General features: G+C 41.6%; 1 protein-coding gene across 1 annotated transcript in view; it reads left to right on the plus strand.

Annotated features, from left to right (window-relative positions):
- Positions 1-5,973: 5,973 nt before the first annotated feature.
- TAF3 (TATA-box binding protein associated factor 3) overlaps positions 5,974-20,670 on the plus strand; it is a 118,077-nt gene continuing 103,380 nt past the window's right edge. Inside the window, exons 1-2 of the mRNA XM_065920965.1 lie at positions 5,974-6,330; positions 10,917-11,159. Of these exons, the coding sequence (XP_065777037.1) occupies positions 6,165-6,330; positions 10,917-11,159 (409 nt within the window). The 5' untranslated portion in view covers positions 5,974-6,164. The remainder of the gene's footprint in view (positions 6,331-10,916; positions 11,160-20,670) is intronic.

Genomic DNA, 20,670 nt, shown 5'->3' on the forward strand with positions numbered 1-20,670 from the left:
ACTCTTTTAAAACCATTAAGAAGAAGGTTGCCAGAGGAAGATAAACTGAACAGAATCTCAGTGTCATTTTCTAGCTTCCCTGAAATGTTTTAAGAGCCATTTTGATTTCTGAGTTTTTGTGATACTTGTTTTCCTCTGAAAATCTGTGTTGCTCTGAAATGTTGCCACGATGATTGTTAATAAGCATCTTTGGGCAAGTCTGCACATTTGGATGAATACTTCTGTGCACTTAATTGGAAGTGGGATCAATGACTCAGATTGTGTATTGGGTTGGTCAAAAAAGTTCATTTGGGTTTTTCCATAAGCTCTTAACACGGAGCATAATAAACTTTGGGGCAAATTGGGTTAGAATCCTAGTTCAGCCCTTACCAGCTGTGTGACCTTGGGTGAGTTAAATCTTTCAGTTTTATCATCTGTAAAATGATTAAAATAGGACTTAGCTCATAGGGTTGTTTGGAGGACTACATGAATCAATATTGGCAAAATAGAATCTGACGTGGGATGAGTGCTGTAGCTGTTTAAATGTTAACCTGATACACTTCAGTGATCATCTTGTCTACTGATGTTCTGTGTGTTGGCACTCTTAAATTCTGAAGATACACTCCTCTATAGGAGCTTACAGTCTGGAGCAAAGACAGATAATGGAAAAAAAAAAAGGGTTTTGGGTATAGTGAAAGTGTTTGTCACCTAGTCCTGTCCAACTCTGTGACCCCATGGACTGTATGTAGCCTGCCAGGCTCCTCTGTCCATGGAATTCTCTGGGCAAGAATACTGGAGTAGGTTGCCATTCCCTTCTCCAGGGGATCTTCCTGAGTTGGGGATCAAACCCACGTCTCCTGCATTACAGGCAGATTCTTTATCATCTGAGGCACCAGGTAAAAAAATCCCCCAATGAGGACTTCCCTGACGATCCAGAGGTTAAGACTACATGGTTCCACTGCAGGGGACCAGGGTTCCATCTCTGGTCGGGGAACTAAGATCCCACGTGTCCTGTGGCCCTTCCCCCCCAAAAAGACTGACAGTCGGGCTTTATTAAAATTATCAAAATACTGAGAACATTTGCAATACAAATAAAATTTGAATATAGTGTGTATTTTTTTAAACATCCACAAATCAGTAAGGCAAAACCCACGTTTTAAAAAATGAAAAAGCTCATTTTAAAATAGATGAATTTCCAGTGAATCATGGTGAGAATTCTGAAAGATTATATACTATATGATTCCATGTATATTTAGAAATGGAGAATAGTAGTTGTCAGAGATTAGAGATGGAGTAATAGGAAGTCTGGGATGGGTATTAAAGGGCAGTGAGGAAGATCCATGTATTAGACAAAAGACTAAGACATCTATAAAGATAACTGTCCTGGACTTTGCAAAAAAAGTAGATGTCATGAAAGACCAAACAAAAAACCAACAAGCAAAAGACATAAACAACTGGTGGGATTGGCCTTACCAAGAGAGCAAAACGAATCTGGTGGTGGTCCAGTGGTTAGGACCCCTGTGGCTTTCACTGCCTTGGAACTGGGTTCAATCCCGGTTGGGACTGCCTAACCTGTAAGCTGCTTGACATGACAGAAAAGAACTAAGTGCAATGAATGAGTCTTGAATAGACCAGAGATTAAAGAAAAAAAAACTATAAAAGACATTTGGGAACAATGGTAAAATTTGAGTATGCATTTCACATTGGGTCAGGTTACTGTATCAATCTTGTGTTTGTTGTATGTGATAGTTGGATGGTGGGGTAATGGAAGTTGAGATACACGTCAAGGATCCCCCCTTCAGCTGGACTGAAGGAAGTATTCCCTTAGCTTCGGAGAATTCGGGCAGTGTTCAGCCCTCAGCTGTCAAACCTCATTGGAACTGCCTCAGCTGGAGACCACCTTGCCCACGGTCATGGCCCCACTCCTGGGCAGCCCACACCCATGGCCTGATCACCGTGGGAGTAAAGCCATGCCTCCTAGCCTGAGCTCAGGACAGTTTTAAAGCTCTCTGTGGGGTTTGCTGAGGTCCTTCCTGAGGATGGGCTGCAGCTCAGCATCCCCCTCCCCAGCTGGACTCCTTCCCTTCATCCAGGCAGTGAGCTCAACAGCACCCCTACGCTAGTCTCCATCTCAGACCGTGCTTCTGAGATCTGTCTCAGAACACCTCGGGGGTGGGGGCGGGTCTGACTTGGGACTATGCTCACAGGAAGGGTTTGAAGGAGTGGATACTAGGACAGGACTTGGGAGCTGGCTTAGCCCCTCGGCCACCACAAAGACTGCCTTGGGAGTGGGAGATGGAACACAAAGAGCCCCAGGCCTGAGGCGGATCCCGAACGTGCAGGTTGGTACAACCCCCACGCTGGTTCCTGGCTTCTGGGTAAGAACTATGGTAGGGAAGGTGGAGGACAAATTTTTCAGACTGGTAAAACTGACATATCAGGGCTTCCTTGATAGCTCAGCTGGTAAAGAATCTGTCTGCAGTGCAGGAGACTCCAGTTTGATTCCTGGGTTGAGAAGATCCACTGGAGAAGGGAAAGGCTACCCACTCCAGTATTCTGGCCTGGAGAATTCCATGGACTGTATAGTCCGTGGTGTTGCAAGGAGTCGGATAGGACTGAGCGACTTTCACTTTCACTTCCATTGGGGGTCAGGGGAGGCAGAAGTCAGTGGTACACTTAAAGACTTAAAGAAGTTGGTGTGTGTGCACACTCAGTCAGTAGCTCAGTTGCATCCAACTGCCATCCCTTGGACAGTAGCCTGCCAGGCTCCTCCATCCATTGCATTTCCTAGGCAAGAATACAGAAGTGGGTTGCCATTTCCTTCTCCAGGAAGGAAATTCAATCCCAACCCAGGGATTGAATCTGTGTCCCTTGCATCTCCTGTATCGGCAGATCGGTTATTTATCACTGAGCCCTGGGAAGCCCAGGGGTTGGGGGAGGGGCAAAATAGAGGAAAGGGATTCAGGGGGACAAACTGCCAACTATGAAGTAAAACACAAAGATGTAATACAAAGCACAGAGAATGCAGTCAATATTTTACAATAACTGATGCCCAACGTGATGGTGTTGTAAGGTGGGGACTTTGGGAAGGTCAGGAGAGTGGAGCCCTCATTAATGAGATTAATGCTGTAATAAAAGATCCAACAGAGCTCCCCGGCTCCTCCTACCTTGTGAGGATACAGCCTGAGAATTCTGTGCCCCAGGAGAGGGCCCTTACCCGACCATGCTGCACCCTGATCTCAGACTTCCAGCCTACAGAACTGTGAGAAATAAATGTTTGTTGATAAGTGACCCAGTCTGAATTACGGCAGCCAGAAGGGACGAATACTGTACAGACTATCTTAATGCGCTGCCCACTCCCCTGAAGGACTGAAGGCTTCCATTTCCCTGGAATTGTCCCATATCACATGCTCTCCTCAGGTAATCATTTGCTAAAATGGTAATATAAAGGTCCAGTCCCTTTGTTCCAACTCAGGACAGAGGTGAAGGGTCAATCCCAAGTTAGACTTCCTTATGGGATTGCCTGAGGTCCTTCTGAAAAGTGCATTGGAAACCCCTTTCCTTGAACAGGGGTAGACCCTAGGAGCACTCGGTAAACCTGCAGGTCAATCTCCACCCCAGAACTGGAGAACTGAATCCATGACACGGTTATAGAGGGGAATGTCTGTCTCTGGGGAGATACATGCTGGAGTATTTCCGGGTTAAATGTCAAGATGTTTGCAATTTATTTTCAAACTATTCTGAAAAAAAAAAAAAAAAAAAAAGCTCTATATGTGTGCGTGTATGGATATATACAGTAAATGTGGCAAAATATTTACAATTGGTGAATCTAGGTGATGTGTGTACCTTTGTACTTCTGTTTCAGTGTTTCTGTAGGTTTGAAAATCTCCAAAATAAAAGATTAAGGGGTTAAAACACAGAGAGAGGCTATATAAGAGATGTAAAAGGAATTTCCGGAAGTATTAAAGGAATAGAAGAGAGTAGGGTGTCATAAGATCCAAGAGTTTCAAAATTAAGATAGTGTTCAACATTATCAAATGGCTACAAAATGGTCAAGCAAGGATAGGACTGAAAAGTGTCCCAGAGATTTAGCATCCAGAAGGTCCTTGATAATCTTGGGGACAAAACTGTCGGTGGAGAAAAATAAAGGCACCCTGCTGCCTACTATATTGCTCATTGTCTGCAGGTTGTCATTTAGCTGCAGTTATCATATTTTCCATTCTGTTGGTTTTCTGGGACTTCAAAAAAATTGAATATTATGTTCAAAGTTCTGGAATGGTACCTATAAGGAGAAGGTAGAGTCACGGAGCAACTCACAATTTATTGGAGAGGCAAATGAACTCAAATACTAAATGCACTGTGATAGGTGCAAGAACAGAGGAACACAGCCTAGAGAGGAGGGGAGGGGAGGAAGGAACACTCCAGAAGCTTTTACAAGAAAAAAGCAAAAATGGGTAAAGACTGAGTAGGTGAGTCAGTACAGCCTGACTTCCTATAGACTGAATCTAGCTTAAATGTGGGATTAGTCTGGCTTGCAAATGTGTTCCCAGGACTTCCCTGGTGGCATGTACAGTGAATAACAATTTGCCTGCCAATGCAGGGGACAGGGGTTTGATCCCTGGTTCGGGAAGATTCCAGATGCCAAAAAGCAACTGAGCCCATGAGCCACAAGTACTGAGCCCACTCTCTAGAGCCCTAGAGTCACAACTACTAGCCCGGGCACCTAGAGCCTGCGCTCCGCAACAGGAGAAGCCACCCCAACGAGAAGCCCACACGTCACAATCAGGACCCAGCTCAGCCAAATAAATGAACAGAATAAAAGATTGTTAAAAATGTATTTTCAATAGTTAAAAATATTGATCGAGCTGCTGCTGCTGCTAAGTTACTTCAGTCGTGTCCAACTCTGTGTGACCCCATCCCTGGGATTCTCCAGGCAAGAATACTGGAGTGGATTGCCATTTCCTTCTCCAATGCATAAAAGTGAAAAGTGAAAGTGAAGTCGCTCAGTCGTGTCCGACTCTTCGCGACCCCATGGACTGCAGCCCACCAGGCTCCCCCGTCCATGGGATTTTCCAGGCAAGAGTACTGGAGCGGGGTGCCATTGCCTTCTCCATTGATCGAGCTACTGATCACAAAACCCTGATTTCCTGCAGCTCCTTAAGATCTGGTAGCCCTTACCTGGAGCGGAGAGAGAATTTAGGGCAGGCAACAGTTCTTCATACACCCAGCTTGATTTAAGGACTTTGACCTCCGTAGGCAACTGAGTCCTCTCTTCCTTTGACAGATCCTAGACGCTGGTGAAGGGCACACTGGCAAACTCTCGCCCACCAGCATGCCACCCGTTTTGGTAAATAAAACTTTATTGGAACCAGGGCTGCGATTAGAAAGAGGTGACCCGAGACAGGAAAGGGGCAGGGTAGTAGTTCGGTTTTTTAAATAACTGTTAAAATATTAGTAATTTTCATTACATTTTCTGCTGGCCGCTTAAATTGTATCCGGTGGTCAGTGCCACATAGGCCACACCTTACACCCCGCCCTATTGTAAAGGGCTTCGAATGACATGATTAACAGCTTGGACCTGATTTAATCTATACGACGGTAAACAGATTTTTTTTTTTTTTTAAACAGAGGCGGGATTAGATCCGCGACTGGAAGTTTCCACGCCCCTAAATCCCACCCTTGCACTCACAGCCTCTCGGGTTCTCACTTCTCTCTAACACCCACATCCTGGCTCTTTCTTCGGCCCCTGAACCGCTGACGGTCCCCTCCCGGGTCCCCTCCGAGCGACTACCCCCGAGGAGGCCCCAGGCACCTGCCTCCTCTGGCCCATCCTTCACCTGCGCCCCGCGCCGCGGTTTCCTGCATCCTTCCAGACCCGAGAGTCAACACCGGGACCATCGCTCTGCTACAACGGGGCGGAGCTTCCCCATCGGCTCGCTCAGCACTCGGCTAGTGCTGCCTCGCCCCGGCGACCATCCAGCGGGAGGCGGAGCGAGTCCAAAATGGCGGCTCTCAGGCTGGCGCGCTCCGTGCTGCTGAGGCTTTGAGGTGGTCGCCGGGGGTCGGGGGGGGACGATTTCCCCGCCGCGGAGGCCCTGGAGGATGAATCGGGGGCCCTGCTAAGGCTAGGCGGCGGAGGTGGAGAGAAGTGGTGGCACGGACTGCGGTGGAGTCCACGGAGCGGGATGTGCGAGAGTTACTCCAGGTCGTTGTTGAGGGTCTCGGTGGCGCAGATCTGCCAGGCGCTGGGCTGGGACTCGGTGCAACTGAGCGCCTGCCACCTTCTCACGGACGTGCTGCAGCGCTACCTGCAGCAGCTGGGACGGGGCTGCCACCGGTACTCGGAGCTGTGTGAGTACCGGGCTGGGTACGGGAGGCTGTCTGGCTGGTCACGAGTGACACCTCCGCGCTCCCCTGTGCTCTCCCGGCGTCCGGGAGGTGTTGGTCCTTCGCTCTCACCCCGCGATCGGGTGTCTTCTCGGCCCCTGACGCTCCTTCGCTCCCACTGCCCCTGGAAACTCGAGTCATCCCTCTGCTGCCTCTTCGCCTGCCGCTAACTTATCCCGCGTGCAGCAGGAGCCGGGTCCCCGCTCCCAGCTCCACACCCTCTGCCCTCCTCTCTGATCTGATCATCGGCCTTAATCATCGTCTCCTTTGGCAGCGTGCAGAACCCCCTCCAAAACGCCTTACAGCCTCTGTTAGTTTGGTCCTTTCCCTCCCCTTGCCCGCAAACTACTACAACTAGTTGTCACAGGCGCTCCGTCTACCGGCCGTTTCTTACAAGCCTGGCCGTTCTTCAGCTCCTGACAACACAGACTCGTTGACAGCTCTGCTCCGTTAGGGACACTGTCTCTTCTTTCTGTTTCTGTTCGTTTCACGGACAGCATCTCTGCCAACTTGGTCAGTTTCACTTACGTTCACTTTCACCTACATCTCACTTGATTTCTTCCTCTGTATTTTTATGTCAGTGGTTATCAAGAGTGTGGTAGAGAGATCATAGGCAGTTTACAAGGTTCCCCAGGTAGTCTGGGCTACAGCAGATGGTTTTTAAGTGAATATCTGGTAGTATCTGTTCTTTAGTGGCTCAGTCGTGTCTGACTCTGTTGCGACTCGGTGGGCTGCATCCCACCAAACTCCCCTGTCCATGGGGTTTCCCAGGCACGAAGACTGAAGTGGTTTGCCATTTCCTTCTCCAGGGGATCTTCCCCGGCCCGGTGACCAAACTGGCAGTCTCCTGCCTTAGCTGGCTGATTGTTTACCATGGGGCCACGAGGCCCCAGGAGTATCTATAGCTGGTGGCATTTACGAAGCATTTACATCATCTCATTTATGGGAAGTCTGTGTGTGGAGAGGGAACTGACCCTCATTGAGGTTTCAGGGCCTTATTTTTCAGGTGGTAAGCTGGAGAACTGGGTAAAATGTTTCACTGAACATTTTGTTTTGTTAAGGTGGTTACTCCTCTGAAAAATTGACGCCCATGGATACACTTTACTTCTTAGGTCCCAAGTTCCATTCCAACCTCCATAGTGCTATCAGAATAACCTGTTAGTCACTCCATAACACAACTCCGATTGTGTCATTCTTAAAAATATTCCACTTCGTTACAGGCTGGAAATCTAAGCTCTCTAGCAGCACATGCTTTCCTTTGTGAGCTCACATTTTCTTATCTTCTGCTGTACTGTCATCCTCAATCTGCAGCCATGCTACTTGCCTTTCCTGAAAACTTTAAGCCCACCATTCCTGCCTGCATTCTATTTCCTAGTGTGTCTTTTGCCCCCAGAAGTATGACTTCTGTTTTGAGATTCACTTATCATTTGCTTTAGGAAACTCATATCTCTTCTTATAATTCTGTGCATTTTTCTGCCATGTTAACTGAACATCTTGTTTGTTTTTTAAATATATTTATCTGGCTGTGCTGAGTCTTAGTGGCGGCACACGGGATCTTGGATCTTCATTGAGGCTTTTGGGACCTGGTTCCCTAATCAAGGATGGAACCTGGGCCCCCTGCATTAGGAGCTCGTAGCCTTAGTCACTGGACCACCAGGGAAGTCCCTGAATACCTTGTTTTGTAATCATCTGTGTATGCCTCTCACCCTCTCCTCTTCCCTCCTCAGGAGACAAGTTTATTATATTTGTATTCAGTAACCTAGTACAATGCCATAATATAATAGGCAGCCAGGAGATACTTGTTGAATAAATATCTGAACTGATAAGCCACTACCATAATTACTATTTAGTCGTTTAACATTTTGTGTTTTAAAAATGTGTATTTTTGGACCGCTTGTTTTCACAGCTGTGTCAGATCTGAACTTGAAGCTGCCGAGTGGCTCTCATTCACTCTTGTCTTGAACGTGCACTGCCAGCACACTGCTCTCTGCTTTTGCTTCATTTTCCTCCCTCCTCCCTGGCCCTTGAGTGAGTTTACTGGTACGGTATGTGTGGTCCCGGTTATATTTTTTGCCCCCAAATTCCCTAAATGAGGACGGATGTTCTGTTCCTTTAGGTCAAAATATCCCCAGAATACAGTTACCTTTCCTGATTGACACAGAACCAGATAGGTGCTGGCACTGCCAGCAGCCAGGTATTCTAGCCATCGGGTGAGCCTTGTTTTGCCTTCATGTGAACCTTGTTGATAATTACCCAGTCTCTATAATGATTGTCTTACTTTTAGTGAGAATAGGATGATCAGGTTCATTACTCCCCATTGTGATTCGGTGACTTTTCAAAAATGCTACTTCCTGGTATACTTAACTGGTTACAGACTTTTCTAGGTTCCTTTTCCTCCACTATTCTTATTTCAGACTGGAATTCTGTAACATCAGGTCCCCACTATGCAATCTTGTCTTCTGTTTATTTCTTTTGTCTTTCTGACACAACGTTTATTGAGCACCACTTATGTATGTGCTACCTGATGGAGACGTGGGATTACTTAGGCATAATCCCTGCCCATAAGCTGTGTACAAGGGTGTCGAAATGTCAGTAAAAACAAAATGATGGTATTTGTTCCTTTTTAAAAAAGATGCTCTTTCAGAAAGGAAGTATCAGAAGTTACTATTAATTCAACAAATAGTACATTTAAAAATTTCCCAAAGGGAACGGTTTACCGAAGCACCCAGGAGCAGAAGTTTCCGCATGCACTCTATTATACATTAAACAATGCGTGTGTACACTGAAAGTGGTGCGCGGTATCGGCAGTAACTGCAGGCGAAATTCACAGACGGAGAGACGCATGCGCACTCTGGGTTCCAGGGCCGGCTTCACAGAGAAGACGAGACTTATGTTGAGGCGTGACGCGCAGTGGTGCGAGGTGGGGAGCACGCCAGGTAGAAGAAAAGCATAAGCTGAGATGGCCAAGTGGATTCAGTGAGGCGGCCAGCTTGGCATATGTAACCAGTTCATTTAGAAGGTGCTAGGGAAAAGTGTTAAATGGAGAGAAATCAAGTGAGGGAGGGACTTCACAGATAGAGGCAGGAGACACTGCACACTTCGGTGCAGGGGATGGGGGCCGCAGCTGATGCTTGAAGACAGCTGCTCTGTCGGTGAAATGCACTGGAGATGCACTGGGGAGGGCTTGGAGCCCTGCTGAGACGGGGAGAGTGGGAACCGAGCGAATGAAGTGCTGAAAGCCAGGGCCAGCAAGGATGGTGCAGGGGGAAGGACTGGAAGGTCTTGGGCTGAAACTGCACAAATGTGGAGGACTTCAAGAGGATCACATTTTTTTTAGAGTGAGAAAAGAATAGTGCTTTTAATGAGGATCAAAGAGTTGAAAATGCCTGCCTGTCACTAAGGGAAAGAACAGGTATTCATTTTATGTATTCTCTCTTTCTTATACATCATAGAAGTAACCTATACTTGTATAGAAATTCAGAGTACAAAATTCTTGAAGTTAGATGTGAGTCTCATGCCTCACTTCTTCCCTTCCCCTGTCTGCTGCTTTCAGCCCCGTAAACGAAGTTAGATGTGAGTCTCATGCCTCACTTCTTCCCTTCCCCTGTCTGCTGCTTTCAGCCCCGTAAACTGTTAAAGTTGAATGTGTATCTTTGCAGAAGTTTTCTGAATGAGTGTTAGCAAGCATGTCTCGTTTTTGCAAACTGGGTATTATTCTTTTCTATTTTACATCATGATTTAATTTCAGGCAAACTGAATTTGATATGATTATAGGAGATTACAGTAAAAAGAAAGAAAGAAAGAAATAGACTATCGGAAATCTGGAACTGGAATTTTCATAGAAGTTTTAAAAGGTGTAGAGACCTTAAGTTCTGCTAAGGGCAGGCAGAGAAGGAACTTCCTTTTCTAAAGGGAATCTCACTATATATAATGCTTTATCATTTTATCTCTACCCATTTTATATAGTATCTTCTAAATACATTTAAAATGTGTATTTAAATTGCCTATATGATCTAAGTCCTGTCAACACATTTCCTTAGATTTACAAAAATTTGATTCAGTGGTGTAATTCATTGATCAGATGTTTATGGAGGCCAGCTGTATGCCAACCACTGATGTAGTTTCTAGCACTGTATCAGTAACAGAGAAAATGGAATGGACATTTACCTAGCTCACCATTCTGCATATTTGATAAAAAAAAATAATAAACATTTACTTTGTGTCAGCCACTTTACAGGTGCCGTTGGCCATCCTTGAGTTACTATTGACATTAGTTTTGTACTGGCTGGTTGTCAGTGTGAATTGTCTATGCTGTTCTGGCTGGTCATCAGATTGTATTTAAATCGACTTTCAGAGTCAGCTTTCTAATATTTAAGCAGTAGGACGTTCTGTTGAAACTCTATTCAACTCTTTCCAATAACTGAGTCCTAAGTATATACTATATTTGTTTCTGAGTTGCGTATTTACCTAATACTTTTTCTCTTAATGCTTTCAAAGATATTCATGGAATTTTCTTAAAATAATTTGCTCTGCTTTTGACTTTGTTTCAGATGGCCGGACAGACCCAATTTTGGATGATGTTGGTGAAGCTTTCCAACTCATGGGGGTTAGTCTTCACGAACTAGAAGACTACATCCACAATATTGAACCCGTCACTTTCCCACATCAGATCCCTTCGTTTCCTGTTAGCAAGAACAACGTTCTTCAGTTTCCTCAACCCGGAAGTAAAGATGCCGAGGAAAGAAAAGAGTACATCCCCGATTACATGCCACCCATTGTGTCTTCTCAAGAAGGTTTGTGGGTGTTTTTGTTTCTTGCTCATGTATTTGTAACTTATTTAATGGGTTTTTAATCTGCTTAGGTTTTCTAACTGAATTTAGAAAATGTTATGCTAACATATAAATTCTGGAAATGCAATAAAAATATTTTAATATTACTTACAAATTGTTAACCTTTAAGGCAACAAACTTGCAGCCAGCCTCAGCAGGCAGAGCCCTGGAATCATCAAGGCATTAATTTCCTTTGTAAATGTTAAGTAGGGGAGAACCAAAGGTGACTTCAGAGAGAAGCCTGTCAGGAGACGTAGTAAATGAGAATGGGATATTCAGTAAATGAGAAAGGCTTTGAAGCATAAAATTGGGGTGGTTCTCCCCATTTACTGTAGACGTGATTTGGATGATACTGGAAACAGTGGGTGAACATTCGCTAATATTATGTAGATTTATCTGTATCTTTATGATGAGTAGAAATATTTATGTTTGGTCATACAGAATTTTTATTGCAAAATAATACCTTCTCAGGCATAGTCAGTTCTTGAAGAGTTCCTTTTTTCCTGCATGATTTTACATGTTCATCTTTTAGGTTCACTAAGATTCTAAAGAAATACATATGTAATTTGTGGTCTCTAATGCAGGTACAGAACATTTTTTGTTAAAAAACAGAAAAGTTACAATATCTTTCTTTTTAAAATTCTAAAACCATAGATGTGTTTCAGGATAATGCAAATGATGGCAGAAATAACTTTATAACTTTTTTATTACTGTGCAATTCAGTGGCTTTAAGTGCATTGACACTGTTACGCTACCAGCACCCCTGTTCATCTGCAGAACATTTTTGTCTCTAACTCTGTAACCTTTGAACAATAACTGCTCATTGCCCCCTCCCCTCAACCCCTGGCAGCCATCATTCTATTTTCTGTCTACAAATTTGACTGCTCTAGGTATTTCATAGAAGTGGAATTTTGCTTATCTTTTATCTGGCTTTCTTCACTTGGCATAATGTCTTCAAGATTCACCATGTTGTAGCAAGTGTCAAACTTTCCCTCCTTTTAAAGGCTGAACTATACCTCGTGCATATTAAGCCACACTTTGTTTTCCATCCATCTTTTGGTGGCTACCTGGGTTGTTTCTTCTGCCTTCTGGCTCTTGTGGATAGTGCTACTGTGAATGGTGCAAACACTTGATGCCCTGCTTTTCAGCTCTTTGGGGTCTCTACTCAGAAGAGGAGTTGCTGGATCATATGGTAATTCTGTATTGTTTGAGGAACACTTTAGACATGGAAAACTGTCGTAGCTGTCTGGTTTGAGTCCCTTGGAAAAAGACGCTACTTGACAGCTTAGCACTTTTCTACTTGAAAGTTCTTAGAGGTTTAATCCTGACTGAAGGCAGCAGTTAGTTTCACCAGTAAATGTGATACAAAGCATGCCTTCAGTAGATGTTCTTGAATCGAGTTTAATTAAGCGTTATTTGTAGGGTCTTGCCTATAGAAGTTCCTTGTTTCTCCTCCTTTTCTGACTAATGGTACATTAACAGCACGGCTTGGAAATCTTCACACTTGGATATCAGTCATTCCCAGTGTTCCTCAGTAGCTGCTAAGAATCTGTCCCCTCCCCACCTTTGAATTTTTTTGTATTTGTAACCTTTATTACCTTGGAGGAAGTCTTACTGTTTGTAACCCCTTGTGTAAAGGCATTCTGTTTAAACCCCTCATTCCCTAATGTCTGTGTTCTTGATCTTAGAAACTTATATTTGTTACAGCTTCTCTAAGCATATATTTACTTTAATAACAAATGAATTTCAACATTAACATCATCAAAGGAGGGTTTCTTGGGCTGAGACCTGGTACTAACTGTGTTGAAAAGAACTCCTCTTCATGAAAGTAGCATTAAGTTAGCCTGTGATGTGTCCTCTTGTACTGTAAGAATAGCCCTTGTATGGCTCTGAAATTTTTTTTAGATGAAACGCCACTTAGAAGTATACAAGTACCTTTAAAAGCCTACTTAGAAGTACACAAAATTTTAAATTGTGCTAAGAAAACATGAATGGTCATCAAATGCTGGGAGAGAAGGGAAGGCATTACATAGGAGGAAACTGAAGGAAAGACACAGTTGTAAGGAACTGCACGTTAGTGACTCTCAGGGTGATCAGTGTATCGTTTCCGCGAGTTAGACCCGGGAAAGTGTAACAGCAAGACTGTGTGTGTTGTCAATTGGCGTGTGTTTGAGCTGGAGCTACTGTCTTCTCCACATAGAGAGTTATATAGTCCACTTTCTCTGTGTACTTTGGAGCTTTCTAAATCTATTTTGTAGTTTTCATATCATTTTGCCTCCCATTCAACCTCCTGTTTAGTAGTTAGATTGTTTAAATTTTTTGGGGTTTTTTTTTGTTTTTTTTTAATTTGAATTCAAGTTCAATTAATCTCACTTCCTGGTTCACACACAGGTTCCTCTCTGGTCATTGCATGGCCTGCATTTATTAATTTAGACTGAATTATTTTTAATAATTTAGAGAGTTAATTGTTTTTAATATTTAAACCCTGATGAGCTTACTACTCAGAACCAAAGCTAGGACTTTGATTATAGTCTATGCTTACCTTCTTGTTTCGTTTTTATGGCACGCAAATTATACACAATGAAATTCTCTCAAAGTGATATGGTTATCATGTTTAAATACTGCCAAGAAAATGTAGCTAAGATAGCAGATTTGTACTGGGTAGTGAAGGAGAGTGAAAAATGATTCAGTGATTTTAGCTACCGACTGCTCTCTGAATTTACGATAGTAAATTTTTGAATTTCTCTTCTGGATTATTTGAAGCAAAAGAAGAATCTTATGTTATTTGAAGTTTCTGAAATAGAAATTATAAACATTCTAGGAGGAAAATAATGTAAGCCTTGACCACTTCTTTTTCCAGCTAACACTTGTCGATTTTCTAAGGAGCAGAAATATTGCTGATTCATATGATGTGCATATTGTTCATAAGGATATAGTAATGATAGGCAGTACAATAAGATGCTTATTAAAACCTTTTATTCAGGGAAAAGAACATAAAATACAGTCCTGTGGTTACCCGATTTTTAATACAGCCACGCAAGTCAACTTAGTAAGTCATTTACAACTTGAAGTCTTTTCTTCCACTGGCACAGCACCTTGGAAGGTATCTGGATTCTGGTTAGTGGTGCAGTGTGGTACAGATGTGAACAACTTTGATAGTAACATCTGTTCACCAAGTTTCTTGTTTTATTTTCCTAAAACCACAGGCATGATCAGACTTTGGTCATAAAATCTTACTAGCAAAGTTCTGTCATGAGGCTACCCTCTTATCAATCTTTCAACTTGGTTTGTGTCAAAAGAAGTGTGTGGGGACTCCGTCTGGTGGTCCAGTGGTTAAGACTTTGCCTTCCAATGCAGGGGGTGTGGATTTGGTCCCTTGTTGGAGAACTGTAGAAGAAGCAGCCTGGGCTTCATGGAGCCATTCAGATGCGACTCAGTTAGTTACTGAGTTCACAGTCTCACGAAGTCACTTTACCTTTCCCAATGTCATTTCCATCGTCTGTCAGGCAGGTATATAATACCTGCCACGAGAGTGTTGGTGGGACTGAGGTAGAGCTTCTGTGAGACATTTATATAAAACAGGACAGTGCTTAACACATAATAATGCATGTTGGTCCCCTTCCCATCTTGCGGCTTCACTCTTGAGGAATTTCCTTTTCCCTTGAAGGACAATATACATTTGAGGAAGTGATTCAACAATAAGAATAAATCTAAAACAGTGTTAATCACATGCTTAGGGGCTAAGGGGACACAGACTTAATAGCTGGGCTGGAGTGTGTGCTTGATGGAGGAGCTCTCTGATTGTCAGCTGTGTGAAGATGGGGTGGGAGAAGATGAGAGATGATTTCCTACCTGTTATAACTGATTATGTATTTACAAGTGAAACCTCTTTGAAAGGATATTATAAATGCATATCTTGCGTAGACTGTTACAGTTCTGATGACCAGTACCTGGTGTGTTTTAGCCAAGAACACTACCCACCCGCCAGCCTGCCATATGTATTTTCAGATTCACACCAGTAACATATTTTTCTTTCCTGTTTTGTTGTACCAAGGAATGTGTGAAAAATAGTATTCTCTTCCAGAGTCATTGTTCGGTTCTCAAAAGTATGGTCAGTAGATCGTGGTATTCTAGGTGATCTGTTGATTGGTCCATAATATTTGAGAAGGAAAAAAGAAATAGAAACCATTTACTCTGCTTTATTTATTGCAGGAAACTTCGCAACCTAACAAACTTGGTCAAGATAATGTGATGTTGCTACTTTTAGGGTTTTATAAAATAAGTTAACTTTCTTTGAATAGATTTAGATTTATAGGAAAATCCTGTACCCAGTTTCATGTAATATTAATATATTACTATGGGATGTTTGTTATGGTTAATGAACCAACGTTGATACATTATTATTATGCATTATTAATGTCCATTATCTTTAGTTTTTACCTAATAACCTTTTTCTCTTCCATCCATATGCCCATAACTCTAGTTATCATGTCTTCTTAGGCTCTTGTTGACTCTGACAGTTTTCAAACTTGCCGTTGCTGATGACTGTGACAGTTCTGAGGGGTATTGGTCAGAGGTATATAGATGCCCCTCTGTTGGAATTTGTCAGGCTTTTCTCATGATTGCACTGGAATGACAGGTCTTGGGGGAGGAAGACCACAGTTGTGAAGTGCCATTTTCATCGTATCTTATTAAAGGTACATCCTATCAATGCGATTGATCACTGTTGATGCTGACCATGGTCACGTGGCAGATGTGGTCTTTCTTGCTATATCCACTCTGAAGGTACCCCCTTTTCCCTCTTCCCACACTGTCACCTGTGGAAAGAATCCCCTATGCGTAGACCACTGTTAAGGAGTAGGGAGTTATACTTCCCCCCCTTTAAAGGTGGAGTATTTCCACAAATTAAACTCTTCTGCAGAAATTATTTGGAATTATTCTCCATTTGTCTCTTCTCTCCCAGGGCTTATTTTATGAAGCACTTTCAAAAATAAACATTTATAGGTTCAAAATAATTTTAAAAAGTAACACAAGCATGTTGGGGAAAAAAAATACTGTCCAAGTATATTCAGTATAAAATAAAAGGTCTTCCTCATTTTCCTCATATTCTCGTTCTCCAAGAGTAATGTGTTTAAGGTGTGAATCCCTCTAGGTCTTTTAATGGGAAGTATCTTGACTCAGGTTGTGTGTCCACTTCAGTTCCTATCATTTGTCTCTCAAGCTGCTGCTGTCTGACTTCCTCCATCCTTCTCTTAAAGTTGCTCTCATTGAGATCACCAAGTACCACCTGACTGGTTGACTTAAAGGCAGTGTTTATCCTTATTTACTGATCTATTTTTTTGGAGGAGTGGGTATAGCTTAGTGAATTATTACAAAGCAGATACCTTTATAAAGGGCTTCCCTGGTGGCTCAGTGGTAAAGAATCTGCCTGCCAATTCAGGAGATGCAGGTTTGACTGCTGGCTTGGGAGGATCCCCTGGAAAAGGGAGTGGCTACCCACTCTAATATTCTTGCCTGGAGAATCCCATGGACAGAGGAGCCTGGCAGGCTATAGTCCATGGGGTCGCAAAGAGTTGGCTTAGTTGGCTTAGCGACTAAACAACAAGCAAATACCTTTTAACCACCTCCCATGTCAGTACCCAGAACTTTACCAACCACTCCAGAGCCCCGCCGTGGGCCCACCCCCTCTCTTTTCCACTCTTCTCGCTTTATTATAGGGAATACTGCTTTGTTTTTCTTAATAGTATTATTAGTCAAATGTGTATCCCTAGATACTTTAATTTCTTTTCACATCCACCAGGTTTTTTTTGTGTGGTTTTTTTTTTTTTTTTACTTCTCCTGTCTTTTAAGTTTCTTTTAATCTACAGGCCCCACTTCTAATTCCCTGCCCCCGCCTACTCCCTTTTCCCCCTTACAAAGCATTGTATTTGTTGAGGAGCCTGGACTGTTGGACTTTTAGGATTTCCCACAGTCTGGATTTGCTGTGTACTCTGTACTGTCAATGGTGCAGTTCAGTATGCTTCTTTGAAATTGGTAGCACAGATCTATAAGGACTGATCAGACTTCATTTCCCTGCCTCGGGCAAGATAGATGTGGGTTTGTACCTATAGTGTAAGTTTTTGAGTTAGAGTTTTAAAGTATATGGGTGTCTCCAGCTTTGCATTCAGCCTTTAAGCAGAGGCGCATATATTTCAGAGTGGTGAGTAGAGGTTCCAGCACACACAGCTGTGATGGACTCCACTTTACAGTGGACCAGCCAGAGAATTCTCTTCTGGTTGAAATGTTTTTCCTTTAATCTGTCTGGATTTATAAAAATAAGAGCACACTTGCAATGTTATAATAAAATAGTTTGTATGCTTCTAAATAAGCAAAGTATTAATAGTATCTAATGCCTTAGGAAAGTTCAGCATTTGGTATTTTATATACCTCAACCACTACATTTGTCTGTTTCTCCCTTCCATGATAGAAAAAGTATTTTGTTGATTTTAATAAAATTTTAGAAATTTCAGAAATTTCTAATATCCACAGTTAGATTTCTTGGAAAGTTTCCTATGTAGCGGAGGGAGAGCTTGAGAGGTGAATAGGGCAATAGATGTTACACGGCTGACTTAGACTAAGACCCCAGTGTGAGTGCTTTTGTCGTAAATTAGGATTTATTCTCTCTTGCTTTGCTGAATTTGAATCTTATCTGGGACAGTGCAATAATTGCATTTTATTTAACTAATTAGCTACTATGGCTGCATGGAGCTTTTCTGTTTCAGATAGAATAATACCAAGTTATTTGCTTCACTTACAATGGTGGTATATCGATCTTGTACCATTGATGCTAAAAAAAAATTCAGAATCGTATTTTCATTTATTATAACTGCTTAATTCGGGAGATACAGGGGTGTGTCTCCAGAAAGGGCCAATTTTTGCCTTCCTAGAGTTTCTAATCTAAGAGGGGGTGGCAGAAAGACTAGACTAATATTTATGTATGATTTCAAATTATGCTGTAAGGAATGAAGGACTTGATGACTGTGTTTTAAGTGGCCAGGATACGGTGACGGTGAGGGCGGAGGGTGGCTTTGAGAGAGAAGAGTCTGGGTGGAACTTGGTCATCCAAGGGGGAGGTGATGGGGCCTGGATTCTGACTGGTGACACCATCGGAGGAAGGACCGTTTTATTCCTGGTGCAGACTTTAAACTCTGCAGTCTAAATAAGAATATTGATTTCTTTTTTCCTGTGGAAGGGATTACAGTTCAGTAGGTGGCACTCTTTCCTTTTCTGTTAGTGTTTGATATCCAGTTAAATGCCCCCCAAAGTTTTTAAAGTCTTAAGAAAAAGCATATAACTTAAACCATAGGTGGCTTGTTTTAGAAAGAAAGACAGCAGCATTGCTAATAATTTATTGTCTCTGGAACTTTGTTAGAGCAGTTACACATGAATATATTTACTATTTGTTTTAAGGAAACTTTTGTATCTGGCCAAGATTTCTTTTTATCATTTAGCAAAGACCTATATTATCCTTCCTGACCTATATTATCCTCTAGCTTTTCTCTTCAAAAATTTTAAATTATCCGTAACTACCTTTCCCTCTGTTTTGATTTTTAAACATCTTCAAAGTCCCATTAGAAGATACTTTTAATGTGGGCATATTTTCCCCATTTTCACTTTCCCCTTATGTATCTACCCATTTTTCATTTATGAAGAGAAGTTTTGGTTAATTGACATAGTTAATACAATTTGTGTCCTACTGTTGTTTGAAAATTTTATAAATCTTAATTATGTTGAATTTTTTCACAGTGCTTTTCAGGTTTACTATATCCTTCTACTTCTCTGTATATTCATTCTGTTAATTTTTGAAAGTTTGATATTAAAACTCCAACTAAAAATCTTAATTTATCTACTTAAAAAATAATTGTAATATAGAATGGAACTATATGTAACCTTGTTCTGTATTTTCCAAGTCTCCTGTAAATGTGTTATCATACCTTCATAATTTAAAAAAATAAAAATTAAAACTCTCTGATAGAGACCTGAAAAAAACCTCTTCTTAATTCAACATTATTTATATTCTGCTTTTAAAACTTAACATTCTATCATCTTTTTCCCTAGTTCCTATTTTTATATTTACTTTTTTTTTAAAGAATGTACCATAATTTACTCAACCAATCTCTTTAATTTTAGAGACTTTTACTGTTTTTAAGTATTATAATTTTGCCTCAAGTGTCTTTGTACATATTTTTCTTTTATATTATTTTTTATGATAAATTCCCAAGGGAGGAGTTCTTAGATCAAAGGTATGCACACATGTATGGCTTTTGATATTACACACTGCTTTCCAAAAGAAGTCACCATTTTATGATGCTTTTATGATCATCATTTTATGATGATTTTTATGGTCAAAAATAAGTTTTTGACCATACCAGTATGCTAGAGGTCTCACTGGAATTGAATTTCAAAGTCTGTTTTTTAAAATTTAGATTAAAATACATTTGTATTAATGTATTTAAAATGGTGGGGAACACTTTTGTTTTTAGGTAAAAATTGGGAACTAAAAAAAAAATAATCTCCAACTGGAACATGTAACAACTGTTACTATGATGTAGTCCTCAAAGTGTGTGTGTGTTTACCTGTGCCCATTTAACATAGTTTAATTACAGCATAAATTTTTATATACTGTACTTTTTCATTTAATTAATTCACCTACTATGTGCTAGCCATCAAATAGTTTTTATTTGGAGACAGTGGCAGATGTTGGCGTGAACAGGAAATGTATACGATAGATTCAGAGGATTTGGTGTGGGTTTGTTGTTCTGTCCTTGTGTTAGTAGGATGGGGGTGTGGAGATGCTGCAGGTTTGTTAGAGATTTTGATTTGTGGTGCTTACTTAGTGAATCTCTTTGAGTATCTGCCCCGTAGCAGTTAGCTGTTCAGCTATAGAGTGATGGTTGAGAGGTCTGGTCTAAGATGAAAGATGAAGAGTATTACTTATTCCATGTTGCTGGATAGCCTTTATAACCATCACTTTGTTTTATTTATAAATTTTTTTGGCTGCACCGCAGGCTTGTGGGATTTTTAGTTCCCCAACCATGGATCGAACCCAGGCTCTACTCAGTAAGGGCGTGAAGCCCTAACCTCTGGTCCACCTGGGAATTCCCTTTAATTGTCATTTTAAGTGACTGTGTGATGGGACACCCCTTAGTCTTAAAGATTTAGGCCTCTTCTAAGTTTTAACTTACATGAATATCACTGTAATACATGCTTTTATTCATACAGTTTTTTCAGTATTTCAGATTATTTCTGATTGACTTTTGAAAATTTGATTACTGAGTTAAGACTATGAAGTTAAAAATTTTTAATGAAATTCCTCTAAAAATATTGTATTAATTTATAGTACTAGTAATATAAAATATCCATTTTATTTCATCTTTCATTTAAAACAGTGTTTCTAACTTAATAGGTGATATTATTTACATTTAACATTTTAATT

Source organism: Muntiacus reevesi, chromosome 2 (genome assembly GCF_963930625.1).
Source record: "Muntiacus reevesi chromosome 2, mMunRee1.1, whole genome shotgun sequence".
Taxonomy (NCBI): domain Eukaryota; kingdom Metazoa; phylum Chordata; class Mammalia; order Artiodactyla; family Cervidae; genus Muntiacus; species Muntiacus reevesi.